The 26,983-nt window shown below is 48.2% G+C and overlaps 1 protein-coding gene across 4 annotated transcripts in view; it reads right to left on the bottom strand.

Moving 5' to 3' along the window:
• The window catches only part of GATA4 (GATA binding protein 4), a 33,641-nt gene extending 16,931 nt beyond the window's left edge, over positions 1-16,710 (bottom strand). For 2 of the 4 annotated variants that reach the window (XM_071742190.1, XM_071742188.1), the window contains exons 1-2: positions 16,493-16,710; positions 13,717-14,376 (exon numbers count right to left, since the gene is read on the bottom strand). In XM_071742190.1, coding sequence (XP_071598291.1) covers positions 13,717-14,242 — 526 coding nt within the window. In that variant the 5' untranslated portion in view covers positions 14,243-14,376; positions 16,493-16,710. Of the gene's footprint in view, positions 1-13,716; positions 14,452-14,483; positions 14,618-16,492 lie in introns of those variants that run through there. The other 2 variants (XM_071742189.1, XM_071742187.1) reach the window with 2 other exon arrangements.
• Positions 16,711-26,983: the final 10,273 nt, after the last annotated feature.

Raw genomic sequence — 26,983 nt, forward strand, 5'->3', positions numbered from 1 at the left:
TTCACAGAATGACAGAATTATTCTGGTTGGAGAAAACCTTTAACATCACTGAGCCCAACCATTAACCTAACTTTACTGGGTCCAATAAACCATATTTCTAAGCACCACATCTACACATCTTTTAAGCACCTTCAGGGGTGGTGATTTAAATACCCCCCCAGGCAGTCTATACCACTGTTTAATTACCCTTCCACTGAATAAATTTCTCCTAATATCCAATCTAAACCTCTCCTGGCACAACTTGAGACCATCTCCTCTTGTCTACTTAACCAGAAGCATCCTTTAAAGCAAAATGTGTCACTGTGCAGCATCAGAGAAGTGGCTGGATGCTGTCTCAGAATCTTTTGGGGTTTATCTGACATCTCAACAGTGGAGAAAACATTTGATTACTCAATTCTGAATTTTCTGCCTAGATTGAACACCTTTCCCCCCTGGAAACCTCAAGACCTTATTCCATTTTTTACCATTTTTTTTTTTTGAAACATCCAGCCTACCACCAGGCTGAGCCACGTGTGGCCTTCAAAAAAGCAAAGAAAAATGTGCTTTTTTTTTGCTTTTTTTTTTTTTTTTCCCCTTGCTTCATGAAACACCCCAGTGAGATTTTTTCTTTACAACCCTTCCCAAGCCAAATGTTTCCCATCAAGGCAAAGGGAACATCGTGTCCCTCCCCTGCACACACAGCTCCCTCCTCTGCCTGCAGCAAGCCAAGGTCTGTGGCACACACCGTTGCCAGCAGCCAGGAATCCTCCTTTCCTTCATGGAGATGTTTTTCCCCAGCTTGAAGGCCACTGGAGGTAGGAGCAGCCAAGGGACCAGCTGAGCTCGTGTGCAAGAGGGACACGACGGGAAGGTTGGCCAAATCCTGGACCTGGCTTTGAGCTCAGGGATGGCTCCGCAATAGGTTTCCCTTGAGAAAGGTTTTGCATCTCCTTGTGACACTTTTTCCCCTTGAGAAGGAGCAAAGGCTCTTCCCTGCCTCACTGGGGAGGGGCAACAGGGCAACTTTTAGAGGCCACAGTGATTGATGTGAAGAGGGAAGAAGGATGGGTGGCAACGGGCTGCGTTCCTCTCAAAACAGCTTCAGCCAAAGTGCCTGTTCTGAGAAGGGTCAGGACATGGTCCTTGGGGACTGGGCAACCTGGCTGTTTGAGGAGCATTGACAGCTTTTCAGACCCACCAGAGCCCAAACCTCCAAGCCTAGAACTGAGTGGAGTGACTACCAACCATGTCCTAGAGATCAAAGGTGCCCATTCTGCTGTACAGGAGGCAGTCATAGAATCATAGAATCATAGAATCATAGAATCATAGAATTGGCTGGGTTGGAAGGGACCTCAGAGCTCATCAAGTCCAACCCTTGATCCACTCCCCCCGTGGTTCCCAGCCCATGGCACTGAGTGCCACATCCAGGCTCTTTTTAAATATCTCCAGGGACGGAGAATCTACCACCTCACCAGGCAGCCCATTCCATTGCCTGATCACCCTCTCTGTAAAGAAATTCTTTCTAATATCTAACCTAAATCTCCCCTGGCACAACTTAAGACTGTGTCCTCTTGTCTTATTGAAAGTCGTCTGGGAAAAGAGCCCAACCCCCCCCGGCTCCAACCTCCTTTCAGGGAGTTGTAGAGAGTGATGAGGTCTCCCCTGAGCCTCCTCTTCTTCAGCCTGAACACCCCCAGCTCTCTCAGCCTCTCCTCATAGGGCCTGTGCTCGAGTCCCTTCACCAGCCGGGTTGCCCTCCTTTGAACCTGCTCCAGGACCTCGATATCCTTCCTAAACTGAGGGGCACACAAACATCCCCAAGGATGTGGGGGCTCTTGGTTGGAGCACTTGCTGACCAACCCTTGGATAGCAGCCTGGTGCCCAACAGCAGCTTCTGCTTTCAGCTTGGGCATGAGTGAACTCCCAGGTCTGCTTTCTTTTGCTGGAGTGCACACCTGATCTCACACCCCCCCTCCCCAAGTTACTTCCTTTTTCTTACTCCTACTTACAGTTCTCACACTTGTAAATATCTGAGGCTCTTCTGAGAGGTTGCTCTGCTTGTTGACTGTCCAAATATTTTTTAACAAATCTTAGATTAGCATGGAAAGCCCAGGGAATGGCCAGGATGGAACCAGTCACATCCTGAGGGCTGCTTGGCAGAAGGCATCTGGAAATGGTCTTTCTCTCTTTTGACAAAGAAATAACAGCTACAGCATTTCTCTCCCATGGACTCCATCTCCAAATGGACATCTCCTACCAGGGGCTCTTCTTTGATGACTGCAGGAGAAGGGATGCTGGGGGGAAAAGATGTAGAAGATGAAATGGATTTGCAAAGCCACATTCCCACCTGGACAGCTGTTGGACACAGGTAATGGATCAGTTCTGACATGTGCAGCCCTATTTAATGTACCCACATGGGAACTGGTTTTATGGCTACTGGGGAACTGGTGAACCTTGTCCCTAAGCCCAGCTACTGGAGCCTGGCCATGTTCAGACACTTAGACCCCACTCTACAGTGGTCTCCATCCAAACTGCTCCTCAGGACCTGCACCTGCCTCAATTAGGCTGAGATGGTCTCTGCTCAGACCCTGCCAGGGACCATGAAGAGCATGGTCATGGTTTCTTGGGTTCCCATGGCTGGCATTTGGCACTACTTCATCATCAAACATGTCACAGCCTTCATGGGCTTTTGGGCTGCTCAGGCTTCTAGAGAGCAGCTGATGATGTGGCACTTAAGGACATGGTTTTTGTGGTGGATTTGGTAAGGTTAGGTTAACAGTCAAACTCAGTTACCTTAAAGGTCTTTTCTAACCTAAATGATTCCATGATTTTATGAGTTGAAACTCCTTAAACCACAGGAACCCAGTGGTTTGTGGTCATATGTCCTATGTGCAGCATCCGTCCATCCTATGGTGACTTTCTGTCTCTGTAGGGGTGGCTACCAGCACCCAGGTGCCCAAAGCCCAGCTCTGGGCCCAGGGACACTGTTTGGGATGCTGTTTGGGATCATTACGAAGACATCAGGGTGAAGCTAGGCTGATGTGTGCCAGCAACAGAGTCAAACTTTTCTCAAGAAGGCACAAGGGGATGGAGAACAAACAACAGAGTGGTGGATGGAACACGCAGAGAGGTGAAGGAACTTCCATCCCTGAACATCTCCAAGCCTCATCCAGGCAAACTCACACCTGAGCTCAGCTGCTGTTAGTGGCTGTTCTGCCATCCTGACTGGATGAGAAGAGATCTTCCAGCTCGAAATCCTACAACTCCAGAAAATTAAAGTTTGTTCTGTTATGCAGTTTTGTTTTGTTTTGTTTTGTTTTGTTTTGTTTTGTTTTCCCCAGACTGATAGGGATGAGAGGGAAGGAGAGTGATCCAAGTCAAATGGGCAAAATCCTGAATCCTGCTTACAGGAATATGATTAATATTATTATTATTACTACAGGTGTGTATTATACACGTGTTTGTGTGTGTGTGTGCACATAGATATGTATAAGTGTAGTCATGTACCTGTACATATACTATAACCTTAAGAATACCATCATAGCAAGCCAAGAGTCACAGAATCATGGAATTATCAGAGCTGGAAGGGACCTCTGGAGATCATCCCATCCAACTCTCCCACTAAAGCAGGATCCCCTGGAGCACCTCACACAGGAACAAATCCAGGTGGGGTTTGAATATCTCCAGAGATGGGGACTCCACAACCTCCCTGGGCACCCTGGGCCTTGGCACCCTCAGAGTAAAGAAGTTTTTTCTCATGTTTAAATGGAACTTCCTATGTTCCAGTTTGTGCCCATTACCCCTTGTCCTGTTATTGGGAACTACTAAGGAGATTCTGGCTCCATCTTCCTTGCACCCCCCCTTTAGATACGTGGAGATGTTAACAAGGTCTCCCCTCAGCCTTCTCCAGGCTAAAGAGTCCCAGCTCTCAGCCTTTCCTCAGAAGAGAGATGCTCCAAGCCCCCAACCATCTTTGTTGCCCCGCACTGGACTCTCTCCAGTAGTTCCCTCTCTCTCTTCCCTGTCACCTCTAGTCAATTCTCTCTGATTTTTTCTCTTTAAATTATTATTTTATAGACCGTGGTTCTGTATTCTGTATAGAGCATAGCTGGATAGAACCATGGATAAAGTTAAATATTTATAGAAACACACAAATCCAACAGGCAAACTCAGATCAATAAAACCCTGGCACACTTTATATATGGATATATAAATATTTATATACCATTTCTAGGAATGCAGGAAATAAGTAGGGTGCATCCTGCTCTGCACCTCTGCACTCTGAACAGGAGGGCACTGATAAATAAATAGGGGCACATTAGGAAAAAATTCTTTCCTGTGAGGGTGCTGAGCCCCTGGCCCAGGTTGCCCAAGGAAATTTTGGCTGCCCCATCCCTGGCAGTGTCTCAGCCCAGGTTGGATGGGGCTTGGAGCACCCTGGGCTGGGGGAGGTGTCCCTGACCATGGCAGAGGGGTTGGAACTGGATGAGCTTTAAGGTCCCTTCCAACCCAAACCATTCAGTGATTCTATGACTCTAAATATTGATTCTTATCTTCATATTCAACACCCCACCCCTGTTCTGGCTGATTTAGACACAGGCACTGACTCAGATCTGGAGATGTCACACTGATAAACCCCACTCAGAAGAGTGACACCAAAAGAAGCTCATCCAGATCCTGGGCTCCCTAGAGGACAGCAGCCAGGGACAAACAAAAAGGTGTTTACAATGGGTTCATCCCATTACAGGGGAGGGTGAGTTTGTCTAACCCCTGGCCCTTCTCTTTTCCTCTTTTATTAGTTATCCTGGACCTTAAGTCAACTCAGCCCCTGGGGAGGACAGAGTGATTCTCCTGGCCACTGATAAAGCATCTGTAAAGGTCAGAAACTCCAGCCCAGGCCAATAAACCTGCAGGTACCAAACTTATCAGGCCAACATATAACTTGCAGTTTTTCTAACTCAATTGATTGGGCTTTTTATCTAAAATAACAGGCATTATAAGATAGGCGAAAGTCAAGATAAGGAAGAAAATTGAGTAGGTCTTGAATCCAGATCAGCCTGGGGACAGGTTCAAACTCCCACACCTGCCTCGGAGGAATCAATGAAAGTTTCTTGGCATCATCCCCTCGTTTTGAAACACTGCTGGAGTTGAGTGAACTTTGAGACCGTGGCGTTTATTCTGTGATTATAATTAACCTGCTCACCCGTTGGTATTGATTTCACACAAAGGGAGGTGATGGAGTCTGCCTGGGAGGTTGGTTTGGGAACAGAAATGGTTGGGGAAGGGAGGCAGAGAGGCAGGAAGGTAGCCCTGCCAAAGTGAAGCTCTTCCCTGGCTGGGGGAAAAGGGACGGGGTGACAAGGGGGGTTTCACCCTCCTGCTTGTGCTGGGATCTGGGAAGACCCCTGAGGCCCCAGCCAGAGGGTCACAGTGTCCCATTAAGCAGTGAAGGACCACACGTGGAAAGCTCCTGGAGAAAAGCCCCAGGATTCAGGGCATCCTCCCAGCCCAGGGGACCCTGAGGAGGAGATGTCTCCCTGAGCCAGCTGCCTCTCTCATGCTCCACATCCCTAAGGCATGTCCCAACTCAGCATCCTTCCCAGCAGCCATTCCCTGGAGCAGCCAGCCCCTGGGGCCAGCACTCCCTTCCCAAAATAATCTCAGACATCTGGGACCAAACATGTCATCCGGAGGAGTCCTGATGTCTGGGGCTCACCACCTCACTGATTTTTTTTTTTTTTTACAGCTCCAGCACTACAAGCCCTAAATATTAAGTCATGATGGCTCCCTGCTTTGCAAAGAGAGCCTGGCTTGGAAATTCATAGGAGTTTAAATAATCTTTTTTTTTTTTTTTCTAGAGTTTCAGCACCAGGGTCCACAAAAAAAAACCCTTCCTTCCCTTCCTGCCAAAGCAAAGCCTGAAGGAAAACTGAGGCTCATGGCAACACAAGGGCTGGTCACAGCCGGAGGGAAGCAGCTGAAAAGCAGACACAAGGGAGATATCTCCCAAACTGCTGGGAGATGTTTGCAGAGCCAAAGAAGACAGCCCACTCTCCCAGCCCCTGAGGCCAGAGGACAACCTGGAACTTGCTTTTATATTTTAGATGTAGCCAGAGTGCACCCTGCAAGCAGGAGCTGGGGAAAACAAGAAAAAACCCACCCAAGAATTGGTAAAATCCTGCTTGGGGGGAGAGGTGTGGTCTCATTTTCCCAGCCCAGCTCCATCTCTGTTCCCATCCTCTCCTGCTTGGCTCAGTTTTTAACCCTCTAGGAGATCCTGATGGCACCAGGCTCCCAGCTCCATAAATCCCCCAGCTGTGGCTGGAAGCATCGAGCGAGGGAAAACAGCAGAGATTTGGGAAGAAAAGCAAGAGCAGGCAGTGGCACTCCACCATGGGACCTCTCCTGAAATGCTCCCCAGGCAGACACCAACCTAATTCCCAGGGATTAGGAAGAGACATTTCCAGGCAGTGCTTTTGCTATCCCAGATTCAGCTGCATTCAGTACCAGTCCCTGCTGGAGATGGGAGATCTGCATCCCTCACCCTCCTGCCCTTGCCCCAACCTCTGCTGGAAAAATTCATTTTCCTTGACTTTCCCTGATTTTTTTTTTCCTTCTGTCACAAATGAAATAAATTTCCCAGCCTCTGGCACAAGCTGCTGGAGCCCAACTGGCTCCCTTAAGGGGTTCACCAGCTTTACAGGTCACAAAATGGTTTTTTTTTAGCACAGATCACTTCATGCTGCAACATGTAAACCAAGTGGCCACTTTCCAAAAAAAAAACCAAAAAAACCCCACAAAACAAAACAAAAAAACCCAAAAAAAACCCAAAAAATTAGAAAGGTCCTGCTGTTTTTCGGGGGATTTTGCCTCCCCAGGAAAACCTAGAGGTCTCCAAATAATTTGCAGGGAGCTGCATTTCATCCCTATGGAAGCATCTTGCATGGGCCTGATCCTGCAGAACCTCCCTGTGCTTTGAAACAGGGAAGGTTTCAGCTCAGAGCAAGGGTTTTGGGTTTTGTTTTTATTTTTCCACAGTCCACACTAAATCTGTCTGATCCTGCAAGCCTTGAGTGGGTGAAACAACAGGATTGGCCTTAGAAAAACACAGAAAATAGCAAAAAAATCATGGGAAGGACCCAACTTTGCTCCCCTCCAGCAAAGGGTGCGTCCTAGATTTAGGTATCCACCTAACTAAGCAAAAAAAAAACCCACTCTGTGCCAGCAAATAATTGTGAAAAATACAATCACTATCTGCTTCTTGGAAAAGAACTGATTATTTTTCCTTCCAGTAGACATTGCCCCAAACTTGGCTTTAAAATCCAGACCTTGCCAAAACCTGAAAGCTGAAATGTTTCAGCGCTGATGGCAGGGTCGGATCTACGTCCAGCTTCAAAAATCTCTGCTCAAAATCTTCTTTCCAAGCAGACCCAGCGCTCACCCTCCTGCCTTGTGGTGTTTTGTGGGTTTTTTGGTTTTTTTTGGGGGGGGGGAGATGAGAAACTCCATCTCCAACTTATTGTATTGAAAAAGAAATCAGCACCCAGTGTTCCAAAGGGCACGAGAGGACGGGGAGTGCTGCGAAATTGAGTGAACCCGACAGCAAACAACCTAAAAACCTTTAAGGAAAAAAAAACCCAATATTTCTACCATAGGAGACCTTACAATAGGATCACTCAGTGATGAAGAAACACGGGGGGTGGGGATTCAAAAGTGGTTTTAATACCACTTGCAGCAAGCCCCCAGCCAAGGCAACGCTGACCGTGTTATTTTCGAGCGCTGTCACGCACGCGTAAGCACCCGTGTCTAAAGACCTCACTGCTCAGGCATGGCAGATAATTGGGTTTAATTTGTCATTACAGATGTATTTACAGCTCTGGATCGGTCACCATGACCGGTGAAGTGGGGAAAAACTTCTAAAGGACAAGAAAGATTTTCATATTTTGCTGTAAAGTTGGATGCTAGCACCGCCAGCTGCCAGGCTTTTACCCCACAAAGGGACCTACAAGGCTTTTTTTTTTCCCCCTGAAAATAATAATTAAAAAAATCAATGCAAACTTATAATTTTTTTGTTTTGTTTTGTTAGGATTCAGGTTAATTGTGGAAGTAGAAGGACATTCTCACAGCTTTCCCTGCTTGTTGAAGCAGCATTTCACACTCGCCCACCAAAGGCGTATTTACACCTTCCTGCCAGACAGCAACGTGAATTCGGGATCCATCTACAAGGTGAAGATTTGGCATTTCCAGTCTCCCTTTTTTTTTTTTTTTTTTTTTTGCAGGCATAATTACACACATTTATCCCCCTCCCAAAGCAAGTTGTCCCTGTCACAACCCAACCTTGCCCCTGACACAGATGGGTTTCAGCAGCATAATCACATTATTCGGGGGTCACACATCCCCGTCACAGCCCTTTTGTGGCCATCCTGGCACAAAAAAATCCTACATTTCTTCCTCTACCTTCCCAACATGGCTAAATCGGCTGCTTTAAACCACATGATCTGAGCCCTCAACACAGATCCCTGCCTGGTTTTGCAGCCAAATGGGAGGCGGATGCTTTAAGTCTTTTTTTTAATTATTGTTTTTTAAATAAGGTTGCAAAAAATTTGATGGACCTGAGGTGTTCAGCTGCATCCCCCCACCTTCCCCTGCCTTGTGCCCCTCTGGGATACATTGCCAAGCATGGGGAGATTCCCAAATGTCTCATTTCTGCACCTCATTTTCAAGAAGGAAATTTTAGGGAGGGAAGGACAAACCAGGTTGGTGCATGGGGCAAGGAAATTTGGGTAGAAAACCTCCAAAAAGGAGATTTCTTATATTTGCTTTCTTTTTCCTACTCATGCAAAGCTCTGTGGGCCTGGAGGAGCAAAAATTTTAGCCCAGAGCCCTGTGCTGATGAGAAACAAGTTTTCTGCAGGTTTCAGAACTATGCTATCAATTCTTGTTTTTTTTTTTAATTCCATTTTCATTAAAATTTCATTTTCCCACCTTTATTTTCACAGCCCCTGCACAGCAGCAAGAGGCTGCTGTCTTTCAGGCAATAAAAACTCCCTCATCTCACTCCACCACTTCTTTTTCCTCCCAGTTTGGGATTCAATTTTCAGGTTGGTGAATTGTTGGTGGGTTGTTTGGTTTGGTGTTTTTTTCAAGGCATCTTGAATTTTACAGCTATCAAAAGCCAGATGCTTTGCTCCTTCCAAATACCCAGCTAGGTTTGGGATATCCAGCTTGCTCAAGGTTTTTCCCTATCAGGGAAAACACAGAGGCAGCAGGATCGGGTCCCATTTCCTTTGGGAAACACTCTATAAACCCTCATCTATTTCCAAGGATTTTACCTCTTTCTCCACCTCCAAAAAATACAGAGAGAAAGAAATATAGAGAGCAAAATACTCTTAAAAATAAATAAATTGCTGCTTTTTTTACAAGGATAAAGATGCGTAGATGGGTGAGTTTCAAAATAATTAATCCTGACCTAATAAAATCTCAGATTCAGGATCCCTCTCCACTGCATCAAGTTTTATGACTTTACAAAAAATTAATGAACATTTATAATATGTTACGTGCTACACTGTGGCTGCTCTGTGCCACATCCACAGCTGGATTTGACAATCCAGTGGGATTTTTAATTAAGGAATTGTATTATTAATAAGGGGGATAGATTGTCCACGAACAGGGATATTTTTATTATTGCTGTTGCTTAATTTACAATTTAAAATATACTCTCTCTGGGAATTTTAGAGTGAAAAAAAAAAAAAAAAGAAAGAAACAAACCAAAAACCCACCACAAAACAGTCGCATGTGCTTTATCTCGATCTTGACCCCCCGAATTCTGTGGATTTCATCCCAAATCCCAGACTAACCGGTGACAATTAAATTAGGCAGGAGAGCCGAAGGCGGCTTGAAACCCGGTGGGGGGAACAAAGCCCTGGGCCAACCTTCCCAGCTGGTGAAACCGAGGTGAGAAATGCAAAATGTAGAGATGTGAGGTCCTGCTCGAACTCCAGACACATCCTGTGGCCCTGTTCTACCGTCCCATCCCTCCATCCTACAGCCTCCAGCCTCCATCATAGGGTTTGATCCCTCTATCCTACGGCCCCATCCCTCCATCCTACGGTCCCATCCCTCCAAGGGCAGACGCAGCAGATTTGTTGGGCTCTCCTCACCACGGGGAGCAGCCACTTTGTCCTTAGGTTTCTGGGGAAGGTCAGGGGCTGCTTGAGGATTGCAACAAATGCCGATGAATCACTGGAAATGCCTGCCCGGGGGGGATGCTATAGGGCAAATCTCTTAGCATCCCTATGGGAAAGCTTAAGATCTGCTTCACGATATCTCCCCCCACCAGCAGTGGAGAAGACATTTTCCAACCAGCAGCAGTCTTCTCCGGGCTTTGATCTTCCCAGCTGCTGCTCCTGTGTTCGGGGAACCCTCATTCCCACTTCAATAAAACCAAACCTGAAGCACCCACCTGAAACACCCCCAGCCCTTCGCCACGGTTTAATCCCAACCACATCAACCTCCTGGGTGCCACAGCAAAAGCAAAACTAAAATGGTTTTGGTTTGGGTTTTTTTTGGTTTTTTGTTTTTTTCCAAAGCAAAATTACGGGAGGTGGGGATCGCAAACCAGGATCTGGGTTTCCATCCCTATCCAGGAAGGAGCGAGCTGGATGCGGACGGGCTCCCGTTCTGCTCTCGATCCCCGCTCCCCTCTGCCTGGAAAAAGGGAAAGAGGCAAACTGCCCATTCCTACTGATTTTGGAACAGATTTCAAGCTGGTTTTGGTTTGTTTTTTGGTTTTTTTTTTTTTTTTTTTGCTCTGGCAGGGAACTAAGGAGAGTGTGCAACGGGTCCTTTTCATGCCTCATTAAGTCGGGAATCCATCGTAAAGCCCATCCCAGGCAATGCCTGGAGCAAGTTCACTGCCTCGACCTCGCAGGGTCTGATCGTGCTCTTCAGAGTGATGAAATCTTTCGCCAGCCTTGCCCTGAGAAGCCCAAATTTGGCATTTGGAGCTCACAGAAGGGAAAAGTTTTTTGAGTGGGCTGATGTGATTTACGCACCCAGGGCTTCATACCACAGAGCTGCACCGGCATATTTTAACCCAAGCCAAAATTCCTCTTATTAGAAAAAGAAAAAAAAATATGAGGAATTTTCCATTTTCGATCACCTTTGCATAGATTTCACTAAACATTTTCCCCCGACTTTACAGAAGGGGAAAAAAAATGCCACTGCATAGACCTGTGTAACTCTGTTTTCGTATCCAGCTACACCTGCATGGACTTGGTCTTCATGGTTAAGAAAATGAGAATAATTAATATTCTAATGACCCCAAGGTGCTCTACAATTAGCGCTATCCGAAGGTGTCTGTTCCCCAGGAAGCAAAATCCCTGGAGGAAAATAAGAGCGCTGCAAAAGAAAAATCCCTCGATTTAATCATCCTTGCTCAAAGCTTTGCGTTTCCACCTTGGGATTCCTCATTGTGCAGAGAATAAAAATAATTCTAGTCCTAAGGAAAGGCAAAGGAAGGGGTCTGGGCTCCTCTGTGCCAAGACTTGCTCAGTGTATTATTAAAATCGGTCTGTGATGGGTCCCCTCCCCACCGAACATTAAATCTTTCAGTGCCTTCAGGTTTTCAGCCCTCAGGGGATTTTCACTTTTTCTTATTAAAAACCTCACCTTCTTCCTGCTAATAAATGACCATCCAGGCTGGATGTGCTTCCCACAACCCGTTCCATACCCACAGCCCGTACAAAACATCGGGAAGGGACCCGGCAGCAGCCGCATCCCGACTCCGGGAGAAGACGGAAAGGGGCAGGACTGCACCTTAAATTGCTTTCCAAGGGCGCTTGCCTTCCAAAAAAAATCCCCGAAACCACCTGAATCCTGAATTTAAAACCTGCCAGTTATCACGCAGTTTTTTTTCAGACGTTGTAATTTTTTTTTCACCATAACCCGATTTTTTTTCCTTTAAAAGCAAATGCTCTTTCCACACTCAAAGCACAGGAGTAATTAAAACCCCGCTAATAAATCCTCCGGTTTCAACAGTGTGGGAGGCAACACCGTGAATCAGGCACCCGAATCAGGACCTGGCCATGTGAAGAGGTTCCAGCTCCTTCCTCCTTCATTACTAATTTCTAATTTTCTGGATTGACTCGACACATTTATTTCAAAAGACCTGATTAAAAAGCATTTTTTGCCACCAAAATTCAGGGCTGCGAGACTTGCAATGTAAACTGCTGCTAAACGCACGGCTTGAAACCTCCCAAAAAAATCTCTGTTCTCACCTTTAAAAATCTGCCTGATATTTCTGCAACTGCAGCTCTTCGTTTGCATTATTTGCGGCTTAAGTTAATTAATTTTATGACTAAGAACCCTTTGGAGAAGACTGCAAAAAAAGGTGATTTTTTTTTTCTTTTCAGCCAAGGAAGTGATCGCAGAGCAGTCAAATACCACTGCGCATGTGTCTCTGAGGATTACATTCAATTATTATTTGATTATTCCCCTCATCTTGCTTTTTCCCCTAGACTTTCGACCATCTCGTGGCTTCCCAAAACCATCTCCTAGTTGGCCAAAATTTAATCCTTAGAGGTAATCCGTTCTCCGCCTTTTAACGCCCGAAGAAAAGCAAAAAGATCTTTGGCAGGACAAAGTCTTCACCAATGCCCAACTTTCCTTTCTTTAATGTCTTAAAATAATACTAAAGACCAAGCAAAACTTGCTAGACCTGGTGGGAAAATTACCCTCCAAAATTCAGGGTAAAGGAAGCAATCCTAAAACTCATCTGCAGACAAATTTGAGTTAATTTCTTGGTTAACCCCGACCTCGAAGCCGTCAAAAATACCTTACTGGAGAGAAGGCGAGGAGGGAAAAAGGGTTTATGAAACCACGATGTAAAAAGGTGCCCAGCATTTCTCTCCTCCTTTCTCCCTCTTCTGACATATAAAATTAATAATAATAATAATGATGTGATATTTTAAGTTATTTGGGCCGATTTCTGGTCGTAGGACCCAAGGATACTTAATGAAATCAGGAGCTCCGAGATTAGGATCGGCACAAGAAATCAGGGCTGGGATTTTTTTCGAGGCAGCGAGACCCATAGATACAAGGCTGGATCGTTCAGATGTGCCTGTGAGTCCCTTTATTAATAAATAAAAATGTGTTTCTTTTTCTCCTTCCTTCTCCACCCCACCGGTGGCCAAATTTCCCTTCTCTTTCTCTTTTTCTCGCCTAACCAACTTCTCCAAAAATTAAAAAAACGGACATAACACGGAACAGCCCAAAAGGAAGATCTGGGATTCACAGGTCAAACTTCAATTTCCTCATTTTCCACACAATTTCCACATTTTACACCTAAACCAAGCCGGAAAGGGGCTGCCTGCAAACCCACAGAGCATCGTGGTCCTGCGAGCCGCCGTCATCCTCACCGCAGCCCCCAAATCCCCAGCGGGCACTTCCATGGGAGCTCAACACATCCTTTCCTTGCCTCTCCAGGCCTTCCCTAAATTATATATATATTTTTTTCAACACCGTGGGTCTTGAGGATATTTTGAAACTGTGGGGTTTTTTTTTAAATGGAGAAAAATTAAGGGGGTTGCATCCCTAACAGCTCCGGACCCCTCCGTAGCTTTGGTGGTGCCATCCTAAATTTCTCCCTACCCTAAGCAAAAATTTAGGGGGTCGTTAGGGTGAAAAAAAACAAACCCCAAACCCTCCCTCTCCCATCCCAGCCCTGGCTGTGCTCACCTATGTTGGCGTGGCGGGCGGCTGCGGGGGTCCCTCGGCTCTGCAGGTTGTGCAGCATGGGGCTGTCAAAAGGTGAAGAAGTCCAAGTGGTGGCCATTTCAGGACTCATATAAGCCGGGTAAGGGCTGGAATAGGAGCTGCCGAACCCCCTGCTGTACTGCTCCCTCCCGTTAGCAGAAAGGTTCAAGGAGCTGCTGTAAGCCACCGCGGCTTCCCGGGAAGAGGTAGCAGGGATGGGGGTGCTGGTGGAGAAGGAGAAGCGAGGTGATACCGGAGGGTGAGAAGATCCCGGGTTGTAAGCGGCGGTTTCGGCTCCAGGTTGAGTCCAGATGGAGTGGCTGGAGACGGGGCTGCCTTGCTGGGAAGAGCCGCTGCTCTGGAGGTAAGGAAGGCTGGGGAGCATGGAGGTGACCCTGGTGGTGGGCACGTAGACAGGGGAGGCCGCGGCCGTGCTGTGCATGAAGCCACCTGCCCCTTCGTAGGTCGGTGGGCCAGGGTTAGCTGCCATGGCTAAACTTTGGTACATCTCGTGCCAGCACCCCCCAAACCCCAGCCGGGTCCCCGGCCACAATCCAGAGCGACGGAGAAAACCTCAGGCTCCACTTTTCCCCTTGCGACGAGCGGTGGTGGTGGCCGAAGCAAGTCTCGAGTGGGCACAGCCTTCCAGCCAAAACCAAAACACCACCAGCGATGCGATTTACCTCCAAACCTCTCCCCCACCTCCCACCTCCCCCCCACCTCCTCCCCAGCTCCTCCCCACCACCCACCTTCCCCACCACCTTCAGCAGGTCCGGCCACCTCTCGAAGAGACCCCAAGCAAGAAGTCCACGGGGTCTCTCCAGGAGGGGAAGATTTAGCTCCCGCTTGGATTTAGCTTCTCCCACTGGAGTACATCCATCACCTCCCGCCCCCCCCACCACCAACCCACCCACCCACCCACACCCCCTACCCCCCACCCCTTCACGGTGGGGCTGGGCTGCTTAAAACCCTCCTCGCTCAGTCTCCTCCCAGTCTTGCTCCAACCAACCTCCCCCCGCCCCGTCCAACAACACCTTCGGAGAGGCAAGGGAAAGGGGTGAGGGGGGGGGATTTAGGGGGATGTGGTCGGGCCGGGAGCCCACCTCGGGGTGGAGGAGATAAGGAGGTTAGAGTAGTTCAAGGGGGGTGAAAAAAAGCAGGGGCCGGGGGCTGGGGGTTTAACAGCAGGGAAGGTGAGAGACAGCGATGCTCAGTGCTAAGGCCTGGAGAGAAAAAAAAAAAACAACCCAAACCCCAAAAAACCAACAAAACAACAAAAAAGCAAAAATAAAAGGGGAAAAAAAAATAGAAAGAAAACCACAAAACTCCCCACCTTTGTCCGGCAGGTAGGATGGGTGCTTTAAGTTGTTAATAGCCCCCGAGGCCGGTGTTTGATGTGGGTGGCGAGGGGGGGGAAACAGGAGGGGGGGGGGGACGATTGAATTAGGCAGATGGTGAGGAAAGGCGAGGAGGAAGGCTGGCTGGACACCCACCCCCCCTCCCCGTGTATCCACCCCCTCCCAAGCCTGGCCACGCGTGAAAAAAGGGGTTTTTAAACGGGGAGGGGGGGGATTAACCACTGCACCCCCCATCAGTGATGCCCAGCCCCACTGACGTGGAGCAGACCCCTGGTAGCACCCACAGAACTCTCCTTTCCTGCGTGTTTTTTTTTCTCCCCCATCCCCCTCGATTTTTCTCCGCGGGTGAAGCTGGAAGCAGAGTGGGTTGACCCACTGGGGACCAGGGATGCCGTGGGTCTGGTGGAGTGGCATGTGCCAGTGCCCCGAGGGGCGGGTGGGTATAGTGGGTGCTTTTCTCCGTGGGTTCTTTCGTGGTGTGAGAGTTTTGGGGGTGGAAGGGCTGGTTTTGGGTCATGGCACGAGCTGCCACGGGGGCCTGGCGTGTGGCTTGTAATGGTGAGACCCAAAAAATGTCAGGAGGGGGGTGAAGATGAAATAACTTTCCCAAGGAAGGTCTGGGGGGGGGGGTGTGTGAAACCATCCGAGGTGCTTTTTTGTCTCTGCAGATCATGGAGGGATCCTAGAAAACCACCTCACCCCTGGAAAAAGGCTGGATTTGATAAGAGGGGGGGGGAATTATGTCCGGAGAAATAACTCTTGGGACTGATTTAGATTTAACGAGCAGATTCCCCAGGCCGAACCCCCTCCGCTGGGCTGAATTTAGAAGCAGAAGAGATAACCAGGAGATAAGGACCTGATACCCGGGAGGGCAGCAGGAGAGACCGGCAGGCAGCCCGGAGAGAAGGGGGAGAAGCCAGAGGCAGCGTCGGGAAGGGGTAAGAATGGAAACGAGCCGGGAAAAAAGGGGTTTGAGGGAGGTGTGTGTGTGTTCCCAAAAAAAAAAAAATAAAAAAAAATTCGGGGGATAGGGAACAGAGTCCGTGTGAACGGCCTGGGGTGGATGGAACCTTTCTACAAGATTCTTAAAAAAAAAAAAAAAAAAAAAAAAAAAGAAACCCACAGGAGAGAAAAAAAGGAGTGAATTACCTTCCTGCCTTAATAGTAAAAATAATAATAGTAATAATAATAGTAATAATAATAATAAAATATTTTTTAAAAAAAGAACCCAGCCCCAGAAAAAAAAAAAAAAAAAAAAGCAAAATCAAGTCCGTTTTCAAGCCGGTGGAGACAATAGGAGGAAACTTTGAGGGCAGCCCAGTAGGAAGGAGCTCGCTGGGGTCCCGGAGTGCCAGCGGGGTGGGGGGACAGGAGAGAGGGGACAGAGAAGCGCTACCCACCTTCGGTGCTGGGGAATGGAGGAGGGGGAAAGGGGAAGGAGGGGGCGATGAGACCCCCTCTCTGTGGGGAAGGCAGAGGGCTCAGAGCTGCCTGGCTCCTGCCTGCTCCGGCTTCGTAGAAGGGGGAAGATCAGGGGCAGCGGGGGTCTGTTTGAGCCCCTACCCCCTTCCAAACTTGGCTCCCCAGTATGTCCAGGCTCCCCAGTTCCACTCGCTGACTGGTTTACCCACATCACGTGGAAGTGGGCGGTGATGGGAGGAAAAAAGGGGTGGGAGGTGGTGGGGGTTAGGGGATAGGGGGGGGTTGGCTGGTATCTGTTGCACCATCAGCCGGGCGCCAGGTCTCATTGCTATGCAAAGAAGAAAGAAAGAAAGGAAAAAAAAAAAGGATAAAATAATAAAATTAAACAACTGCCACCTCCTAGGGGCATCTCCACGAGGTCGGCCCCACGCTGCAGGCAAAGTCCAGCACCCCACACACAGCCGGCGGGGACACCCAAATAATATGAGGGATTTATTGGGGGTGGGTGGGATGTGAAACCCCTCCCCAGTCCCATTGGAAGCAGCTCCCTTTTAGGGCATTTCACGGGGGGGGGGGGCTACGTTTAAGCTTAATTTAAGCACCCCTCCCCAAGCCCTTCATAGTCCAAGCAGAGTGAAGAGGTCGCAGCCGCTCTCCCCTTCAATCCCAGCCTGTTTGGGGGTGCCCCCCTCCCCAAAACGAACACCTCTCCCCAAATTAAACACACCCCCCCCCCCCCTGTCCTCTCCTCCTCCCTCGCCTCCCCGTGCTCCGCAAATGCCGCCGGGTTTAAAGGTTAATGGTGAAGTGCAGCACCCAGCACCCCCCTGAAAAATGGGGTCCCACCGGGCACCCAGCTCATAGGGAGGGGTCTTTCCCCCGAAAAGACTTTTTTTTCTTTTTTTTCCACCATGGGAACATTTAACTCCGGTCTCTGAAATCCGAGGAGCAGTCCCGCAGGCCCGGGAATAACGCTGACACCTTTTAGTATTCCCTATTTTTCCCTTGGAAAAAATTGAGGGTTCGATCCAGCTGGAAGGGTGAGGGGGGATGGCAGCGGGTTTTGGGGGGCTCGGGAAAAAAAAATCTCAGGGGAAACTAAAAATCTTCATATAAAAGAGGCGGAGGAAATAGGGAAAAAAAAAATAGGTGGGAGGAGAGGGATTTTCTAAAGGGGGGGTGGAAGGTGAAGGGAGCTGTGGGGGGGTACCCGGGGCAGAAAGAGGGTCCCGGGGGACTCGAGATCCCCCCCCCCATCTTACTCCGAGGGGATGTGGGGAAGGGGCAAACCCCCCCAAAAGGGGAAGATGGGATTGGGCACGGGCAGAGGCTAAAAATCCGTGAGAAACAAACAAACAAACAAACCCCAACCAAATGTAGCCGGGAAGGTGAAATAAAATAATATGAATAAATAAAATAAATAAATAAAATAGAGGAAATATCATCACTGGTGCCCCCCCTGTGCGTGGCAGATATTTCTACTTTAATCCCACGGGGGAAAACGTATCTGTAATAATAAGTATGGAGTTATAAATGCATTCTGACGTAAGGATTGGCTATTAATGCATTTTAGATACGTGTCTTACAGATAAGATGGATATTCTCCCACACCGAAGTACATAGTGTCACCTATGTAACGATTTTTATCACGCTGTGTTATAGAATAATAATAATAATAATAATAATAATAATAATAATAATAATAACAAATAGGCTTATGAGCACAGGGCTCTCGGCAAGCAGAGAAATAAAAGAAAATTAAATATATCGATGTCTGTTTTTTTTAATCCTTCCCAAAGCAGCTGTGGATCCAGATGTGCTGAGCTTCGGACATGAGTCCCCCCCTCCACGCCTCACAAGAATCCCTGGTGATTTTCTCCACAGAAGCAGCTGAAGTTTCGTTGAATTTCTGCTGGATCTCAGCCTTTTCTTCTGAAAAAAAAGAAAAAAGAAAAAAAATTAAAACGACAAAAAACCAAAACCAAGACAGACGAGCAAAAATCGAATTAAATCGATTTAATAAACAGATTGAAACTACCCGAGCAGCTCTACCGCGAGCAGGGGACCTGCTTTGGTTTTGCCTTTTCCAGGAAAAAAAAGCATTAAATAAATAAATAAATAAATAAAACATATATATATATATATAATCCCGCGGTCAGATTTGCGTTTCTGTGGCCCGATCCTGCCTCTTTTGGGGAGTTGTGTGTGGGGAAATATTGATGCACACCCCAAAAATCAATGCCGAACCCCCAGCCTTGTGCAAACGAGTCTGGGGTTAGGGTGAGGATGGATTTCGGACCCTTTTGATCCCGAAAAAAAAAAAAAGAAAAAAAAAAAAAAAAAGAAAAAGAGCAAAAAGAGGATAGGACACAGCAGAGCGGAGCCAGAAGGAAAAAAAAAAAAAAATCTCAACTCTTCACTCGCAGATTTTATTTTTTTCCCCTGCTCAAAGCGAAGCTTTTAACGAAATTTGTAACCAAACCTCGGCCTTTCCACTCTTTTTTTCCAGCCCTTCCCCCCCCTCCTAGCTCCCGAAAAAGAAATAAATCAATACGATGCCGGGTTTGCTGGTTGGTTTTTCTTTTTTTCCGCATCTAAGTTTAATTCCGCGGCTGTTTTTAAAGAGTTTAAGCTCCGGGTGTTGGAAGATTCACCCGCCAGTGGCAGTGAACAACAACCACAACAAAAATCCACACATTAGGAAGAGGGAAGAGAGGGAGGGGAGGGCGATTTAAACATTTCTTTGCGGGACTGTGCTGAAAATTGAACGCAAAAAAACCCAAAACCCCAACAAAAATTTAGAAATGGATTTAAAATGGGAAAAAAAAAAACCCCAACCAACAAACCAAAACCAAAATACGGGGGCAAATGGACACAAAAAACTTTTATATATATATATATATATAATATATATATTATTATTATTATTATTATTATTATTATTATTATTATTATTATTATTATTATTATTATTCCATGCCTAGGAATGGGTCTGGGGGCTAGGGATGGGTGCGGGGATGGCTCTGGGTGCTACGGGAGGGGTCGGGTCACCCCGGGGCAGTGGAAAGGGGGGGAGGGGGGAGCAATTGGTTTCTAAAAATACCGGTGCTCTCGGGTGGGTGGCATTTATCGATAGGTAAAGATCTTTAATTATTATCTCCAGGTATTTAGGGATGGGGGACGTGGAGGTGCAGCCCGGGGGGGTTCGTACAGCGCTGGGTTGTGTTAGAGCAGCCGATGCAATTTGGGAGGTGGAAGGATCCCTAGGGGAAGGGACCAGACCTGGCTGTATCCCTGTTTTTTGGGGAAAGAAAGGCAAGATTAGGCCGGGAAGGGGAGGTGGGGAACGGGACGGGGCTCCCTGCGAGCCCGGAGACATCCCGGGGCGGCACAGCCACCTCCCCCACCCCCTGCCTGACTTTTTTTTTTGGGGGGGTTGGGGATGGAGTGACCCGGGGAGTGGGGTTACAGACCCATCCCTGCCAGGTCCTGCCCTCCCCTGGTCTGGCCAATAAAAAAAGAAGGAAAAACCCGGAGAAAACCCCCCAAAAAAACACCCAATGGAGAGCATGGGCAGGAAGCAGGCAGAGCTGGGGGGGTGCTTTATCTTGTCCCCCCTCCTCCCCAGCTTCTCAAATCCTCAGGTCACTCCTTCAGAGCTGCTTTCCTAAACAAATGTCACTGTCTGTTTGAAGGGTGACAGTGGTCCTAAAATGCCACCCCCACCCCCAACCCCCCCCGAAATTGCACACACCCAAAGGCCAAGCATGGCTGCTTGGGAGCAGGGTGTCTGAAGAGCATCATGCTCCAGGGACATTTTGAAATCTTTTTTGTCTTCCCTCTCCTTCCCAAAATATTCTGCTGTTTCATTTTTCTATATTTTTTCTTGATTTTTTCTTTTTGGAAAGAAATACGGATCAATTCCTCCAGGACAAAGCTATGGGATGCAGGGGTGTGTGGAGCAGCACTTTGGGCTCTGAGGCAGCAGAAAAGGAGAGAGGCTGAGGCTGAGGGTCAGTTCCAGGGTGATTTGGGGAGAGGAAAGATCCAAAACCCACCAGGAACCAGGATCTCCTTGGACCTGGAATCCAGAACACGTGTGCCCTGTTGTGACACCCTGTGTGTCTGTGTAACCGAGGGTGGGTGGCAGATCCCTGCTGTAGGGGACAAAGCTGTCCCAGGGTAGACACTGAAAAATAGGACGTGGATCAATGTGCTACGGTCCTGTCTGTCAGCTTTGCTGCCAAAATTGAGAGAAATGAACCCAAAATATCAGGGGGCTGCATTAGGTGAATGACCACATCACTGGCAGGTGGAGGATGCCCCAGTGTCACCAGGGTGGGGGTGAATGGTCAAGCATCACCACAGGGACAAGAGGTGTCCCCCCCCAGAGATGAATAGGGCTGTGTCACCCCCCCAGGTCCCTGTCACCCACTCCTACAGCCATCCACACATTTTACTGTCATTACTGTGTCACTTTGATTTAATGACAATAAAAACACGTGTGTGGAGCTGTCACCATGCTGGGAAGTGACCTCCCTGGCTGTCGGGGACCAGCTGGAGGCTCAAGTCTGGGCACAGCCACTCGTGTCCATGACATCAGGATGGAAAACCAAGCACAGCCCCTCCTGAACAGCCATGATGGAAAACCCTTTCCCATCCCAGAGAGGCTGGAGATGCCTCCTGCATCAGGCACAAGGCCAAGCTGCCTGGAAACTCATCAGCTGGAGCCCTGGCAGGGAAGAACCTCGGTTGGAATCACTGCCCTTCCATCCATTTATCCCTTTATCCACATATGCATTCATCCTTTTAGCCATGGATCTATATATCCCTAACCCATCTATCCACCTATCCATAATCCATATATCCATATGCCCATGGACCTTTCTGCTTAATCCTATGTCTAGTTGCCACTTTCTGGGTACCTACTCCCCAAAATATCTATTTATTTAACTACACAAACCTGTCCATGTGCCCATGTCTCTCTCATTCACATGTCTGGCCACCTGTACCTAATCACTCTATGTCCTTCCCCATCCCCATGTGTCCTTACCTTTCCCTGTGTGTGCTCCTGCCCACGGGTGTCTCTTGTGGATCTGTCTGTCAGGCTCTGCCCCATGTGACCATCAGAACCATCTCATCCATGGGGGTCCCTGCACATCCTGACAGGTGATGCTCCCTCTACTCTTCTTCCTCCCCTCTTTACCCCTCCCAGATCCAAAGGGCCATTTGTACCCCCTGACCAGTGATGCTGCCCCTACCCCAGAACAATGGGGCTGCCTGCAACCTGACCCACACATCTGCCTGCACCCAGTCCCCCATCCCTGCCTGCACCCTGACTTCTAGGGCTCCCTGTACCCCTCTAGAACCCCTTCTAGAACTTCCTCTGCCTGTCCCCTCAGTTCTGCCTGCACCCAGTCCTCCATCCCTGCCTGCACCCTGACTTCCAGGGCTCCCTATACCCCTGTCCCCTCTAGGACTGCCTCTGCCTGTCCCCACAGCGCTGCCTGCATCTCAGCCCCCCATCCCTGCCTGCACCCAGCCCCCATTTCTGCCTGCACCCTGATTTCTAGAGCTCCCTGTACCCCAGTCCCCCCTGGGACTTCCTCTGCCTGTCACCCCAGTGCTGCCTGCATCCCAGCCCTATGGGGCTGCCTGCATCCCAGTCCCATCCCAGTCCTCCATCCCTGCCTGCACCCTGACTTCTAGGGCTCCCTGTACTCCAGTCCCTCCTGGGACTTCCTCTGCCTGTCCCCACAGTGCTGCCTGCACCCAGTCCCCCATCCCTTCCTGCACCCTGACTTCCCTGTACCCCAGTCCCCCCTGGGACTTGCTCTGCCTGTCCCCACTGTTCTGCCTGCACTCAGCCCCTCATTCCTGCCTGCACCCTGACTTCTAGGGCTCCCTGTACCCCAGTCCCTCCTGGGACTTCCTCTGCCCGTCCCCACCGTTCTGCCTGCATCCCAGCCCCATCCCATCCCCATCCCAGCTTTCACTCCACCCCACGGAGCCTCCCGCGTCCCCAAACCATCCCTCTCCCTACAACATCCCCCCTCCCCCCCCCATCCTCATCCACGGGGCTGCCTGCACCTCGAACCTTTCTGCCTTCGACCTCAACTTGGGGGGCTGCCTGCTGGCACCCCCACCCCTCCTCGAGCTGTGCCGTCGGCGGTGCCGTCGGGGCGGCGAGGCCGTGGCTGTCAAAGCCCCTATTGATGAGGTGTGGGATGATGGAGGGGAGAGGAGGCTGCCAGCTCCGCTCCAGACTCCCCGGCGCTGGGGTCAGTGCCCCGACCAGCCCCGTCGCCGCCGGGAAAGGGAAGGGCTGGACCCAGAGGGGATGCCCCTGCTCCCCCTCCGAGCATCCCGCACCAGGCGCTGGGCTGTGGGAATGGGAGGGTTGGGGTTGGGGATGATGATGAGGAAAAAAAAAAAAAAAAAGCCAATCCTGACCCAAATCATCCGCCTCTGGGTGGGAGATGCGGTGGGAAGGGTGGTGGCTTCGTCACTGATTTCCTTCTGGGTTTGGAAAAGAAGTAAAAAATAAAAAAAATAATTTTTCTCTCTGTGTGGTCACGTGGGGTTGAATTAAGGCACTTACGCTGGAGAGAATAAAGTAAAAAAGAAAAAGAAAAAGGAAAAAAAAAAAAAAGGAGAAACGAAAGTGAAACCCCAAAGCCAAACTGATTTTTCATCCTGATGCTCCAAGCACTGAACTTCCAAATTCCAAACCCATGTGAAATGCTCCCACGCCAGCAGAGGACAAGTGGGGGGGTTTCACCTGCTGGCAGGGCTGAGTGGGAATGTAGGAGGTTGGTGTGACCTTGGATAGGATGAGCAGTCCAAAACCCACAAAATATTGACAATTTTTAACATGGGAAACAGAGGAAAAAAAAAAAAAAAGTCATAAAAACACCTAGTCTTTGTCAACAAGTTAAAAAAAAACACCCTGTGGCTCAGTGTGTGGAATGAGGTTGACAGTGTCCTCCAGAAAGGGACACCTGGAGTGGTTGGGATCTTTCTGGAAATCTTCCTCTCTTCACCTGGTTCTGTCACAGTTGAATTCCCTGGGCTGGGGACATTGAGCTGGGACCCATTGGGGTCACAAAGCCTCCCCCAGCCACCCCAGCCTCAGCTTGGCTGAAGAAAAGAGGACCCAAACTTCCTTGGGAATTGGGGACCTAAAAGCCTCAGGCACCCTGAGGACTGGTGGGAAGGACTCTGCTCCTTCAGATCCCGGGGGGATGTTCAGGATCAGGGGGTGGATGAGCAGAGCTCATCAAATAGTTGTTAATCTCCAAGTGCCACCAGGGCTCTTTTGGGATTCAATCTCATTTCCATGTGTTCTCCACAACGGCTCCTGAAGCTGAGGTGACATCATGGGAATTTTATTCTTTCCTAATGACAGATCCATGCCAGAAACATCCCAAAAAACATCCCATCCAGCTTCCCAGAAACATCCCACCAAAACCCACTCAGAACCCCCCTTGGGCTGCTGGTCTCCAGCCAAGTGACCATCACAACCTTCACTCGTGGCAGCAGGAATTCAGACTATGATGCAGAGATTCCATAGAAAGCTTCCAGCTTCCCTTGACCATCAGGAAGTGCCTGCTGGTTTTCCTGCTTCTCCTTTTTTTGTTTGGTACCCTAAAGACAAGAATCCCTGGTGTTTATACCTCTGGTGTATTGGCATTAGCAACAGAGCTGCTGATCCTTTAATTCTGTTGAAACCCAACCTGGTTTTGCCTTTTAGGCTCAACCTCCAGCTTCACAGCCACCTGGAATGATTGTCCAGGTTGGGAAATCCTGGCTGAAGGTGACATTTTGTCATCTGTGGGGAAAAGCAAGGAAACCCACAGCAAGCTGCAACCCTAAAAGCTACCACAACATGAAAGTTCATTTTATCAGGAAATGATATTGCTCTCCTTAGGCAAAACTCCAGCAGGGTGGAAAGAATACTTGGGTGTGCTGGCAAATCAGTAGCTAATTATCCCTCATTCTTTGATCATTAATACAGTGCTGGTACTGTGAATAAACAATATTCTCTGTTGGGCAATGCAAGAGGAGGCAGATGAGCCTCTGATTTTTCATCTGTCCCACAGGTCCAAAAGGAGCTCTGGGTCCTGGGGAGGGTGGTGGAGAAGAGGGGAGAAGAGGATTCCTTGAGTTTGGAAGGTTTTGGTGGAATTAAAAAAAAAAAAACAAAGAAAGAAAGCCAGTTAGAATCAGGAGGAACCTGGATTTGAATGTGTCTCTAGTTATAGCTGTTGTCTGTCAGTCAGTCCAACGATGGATTTATGGATTATTCCAGGTACAAAAAATGCAGAAGGACAGATACAAAGTCACTGAAGGGGCTACAGGAAAGCTGGGGAGGGACTTTTTGCAGCAGCATGGTGTGATAGGACAAGGGGTAATGGCTTTCAACTGGAAGAGGGGAGATTTAGGTTGCACATTAGGGAGAAACTCTTTGGGGTGAGGGTCCTGAGCCCCTGGCCCAGGTTTCCCAGAGAAGCTGTGGCTGCCCCATCCCTGGCAGTGTCTCAGCCCAGGTTGGATGGGGCTTGGAGCACCCTGGGCTGGGGGAGGTGTCCCTGCCCATGGCACTGGGGGTTGGATGAGCTTTAAGGTCCCTTTCAGTCCAAACCAGTCTGGGATTCAAGGATAAATCCTGGTGTGCTTGTACACGGAGCTGTAGGGATCTGTAGCATTCCTGGCTGAGCAGACACTGAACCAAGAGGTGTAAATAACTCTTGTCTGGCAGGAGAGAGAAACTCAGCCTCAGCTCCACATTGTCCTGCCCTGGGCAGGTGGCAGGGATGGGATGGATGCCCTGAGATGGGAGATTCAGTTTGAGCTGGAGAGCGTGAGCTGCACCTTGCAGCTGCCCTTGGGTTCTTGTCCCATAACCAGGTGAGATGTGCTGGCAGCTTTGCAGGCAAGGGGAAGGGAGCAGCCTTAGATTTTACACATGGCAGCAAAGACATGACAAAAGCACACGTCTTCACACGGGGTGGAAAAAGATGTCACTGCAATGTCACCTCTGGTGGTACCCAGGAGGCTGAAAGAAGGATGCAACCTGTGCAGGGATGCCTTGGGCTTCTTTGTGCTGATCAGTTTTAGCCTCCCCCCAGCAATCTTTGCCACACGTGAGCAAAATCAGGCTGGATCATTTCTTTTTCCTTTTTATTTTTTATTTCCTTTTATTTTTTTTTTTTTTTTTTTTTCTTTTCCCTGTCACAAAGGTTCCCAGGGCACTTTCTGAAGGTTACCAAGTTAAGCCCCAGAGCAACCCTGCAGGGCAGGTAGATCCTTATTATCTGGCAAGACCAGGGAAAGGATGATTAAAAGCCTTGTGGGGGATAGGAGATCCAGAACAGGACCTCCTGCTCCCAGAGCACTTAGTCCTCTGTCTTAACACAGGATTATGTATTTTTGGCAGAACAGCTGTGAAATTTCACTGCAATGCCAGCAGGACATGGGAGGATATTCCAGTTGTTAACACCCAAAGATAGGTAAAGCATCCCAGAGAAACAGCTGCAGGCACCCATAGAGGGTTTCTCTTAAAAATATATATTTTGAATTTACTGTCTTCAAAAAAAAAAAAGACAATTTTTTTTTTTTTGCACCTTTCCATACAGACTGTGGTAGAGCTGTGTGTCTAAACTTCATTCCAGGGGAAAAAAAAAAAAAAAAAACCAAAGCACCCACACGTTAGAAGTAGAACTAATTAGGAAATGCATTTTTCACTTCAGTGGAAAATCCACTCCCCTCAAAAAAATCAAGAAAAATATCAGTTGTGTTGTGGCTGGAATAGACCAAAAGCAGCAAAATAGAAGGATCAGTTTTTTTTTTTTTTTTTTTTTTTTTCTTTGTTTCTGGCCTCAAAATATCATATTTTCTTTCCACTGATGTTTTTATTCTGCTGAATTTCACTGAGTAGTTTTTTTTTTTTGTTTGATTTTGCTTGGTTTAAGAAGCTTTTAAAGCATCTCTGGATGAGTGGCTGCTTAAACAATAATAAGAAAATCCAGGCTTCAGCTGCTAAAAGCAAGAAGTTTAAAAATTCCTGGTTGTTTTCAGCTACATTTAGGGTTGAGATTTTGTTTCTGAAAGGGCAATACACCAGGAGCATGAATCCTGATGGGTTTACTCATTTCAGCAGAAAAAAAAATCTGAAATATTTTCCTTAGCTTTCAATTAAAATGCATTCCTTCTTTCAACAGTCTTTTTTTTCTATTTTTTTTTTTTTTTTTAGGGAGGGTCATATAGAGAATGAAGAACATTTCAAGTTTAAAAATCCTTGGCTACTAACAGCCTGCAGTGGGAAAAACCCAGAATGGGCAAAAGATGTTACATTTTATGTTGTTACAGGCAAAAACCAAACACACACAGAGAAAACCCCATCAGTGTGGCCTTTGCTGCTTAACTATTTATCTCCTGGCTTCCCATTTTCTGGGGAAGATACAAAA

Source organism: Heliangelus exortis, chromosome 3 (assembly GCF_036169615.1).
Source record: "Heliangelus exortis chromosome 3, bHelExo1.hap1, whole genome shotgun sequence".
Taxonomy (NCBI): Eukaryota; Metazoa; Chordata; class Aves; order Apodiformes; family Trochilidae; genus Heliangelus; species Heliangelus exortis.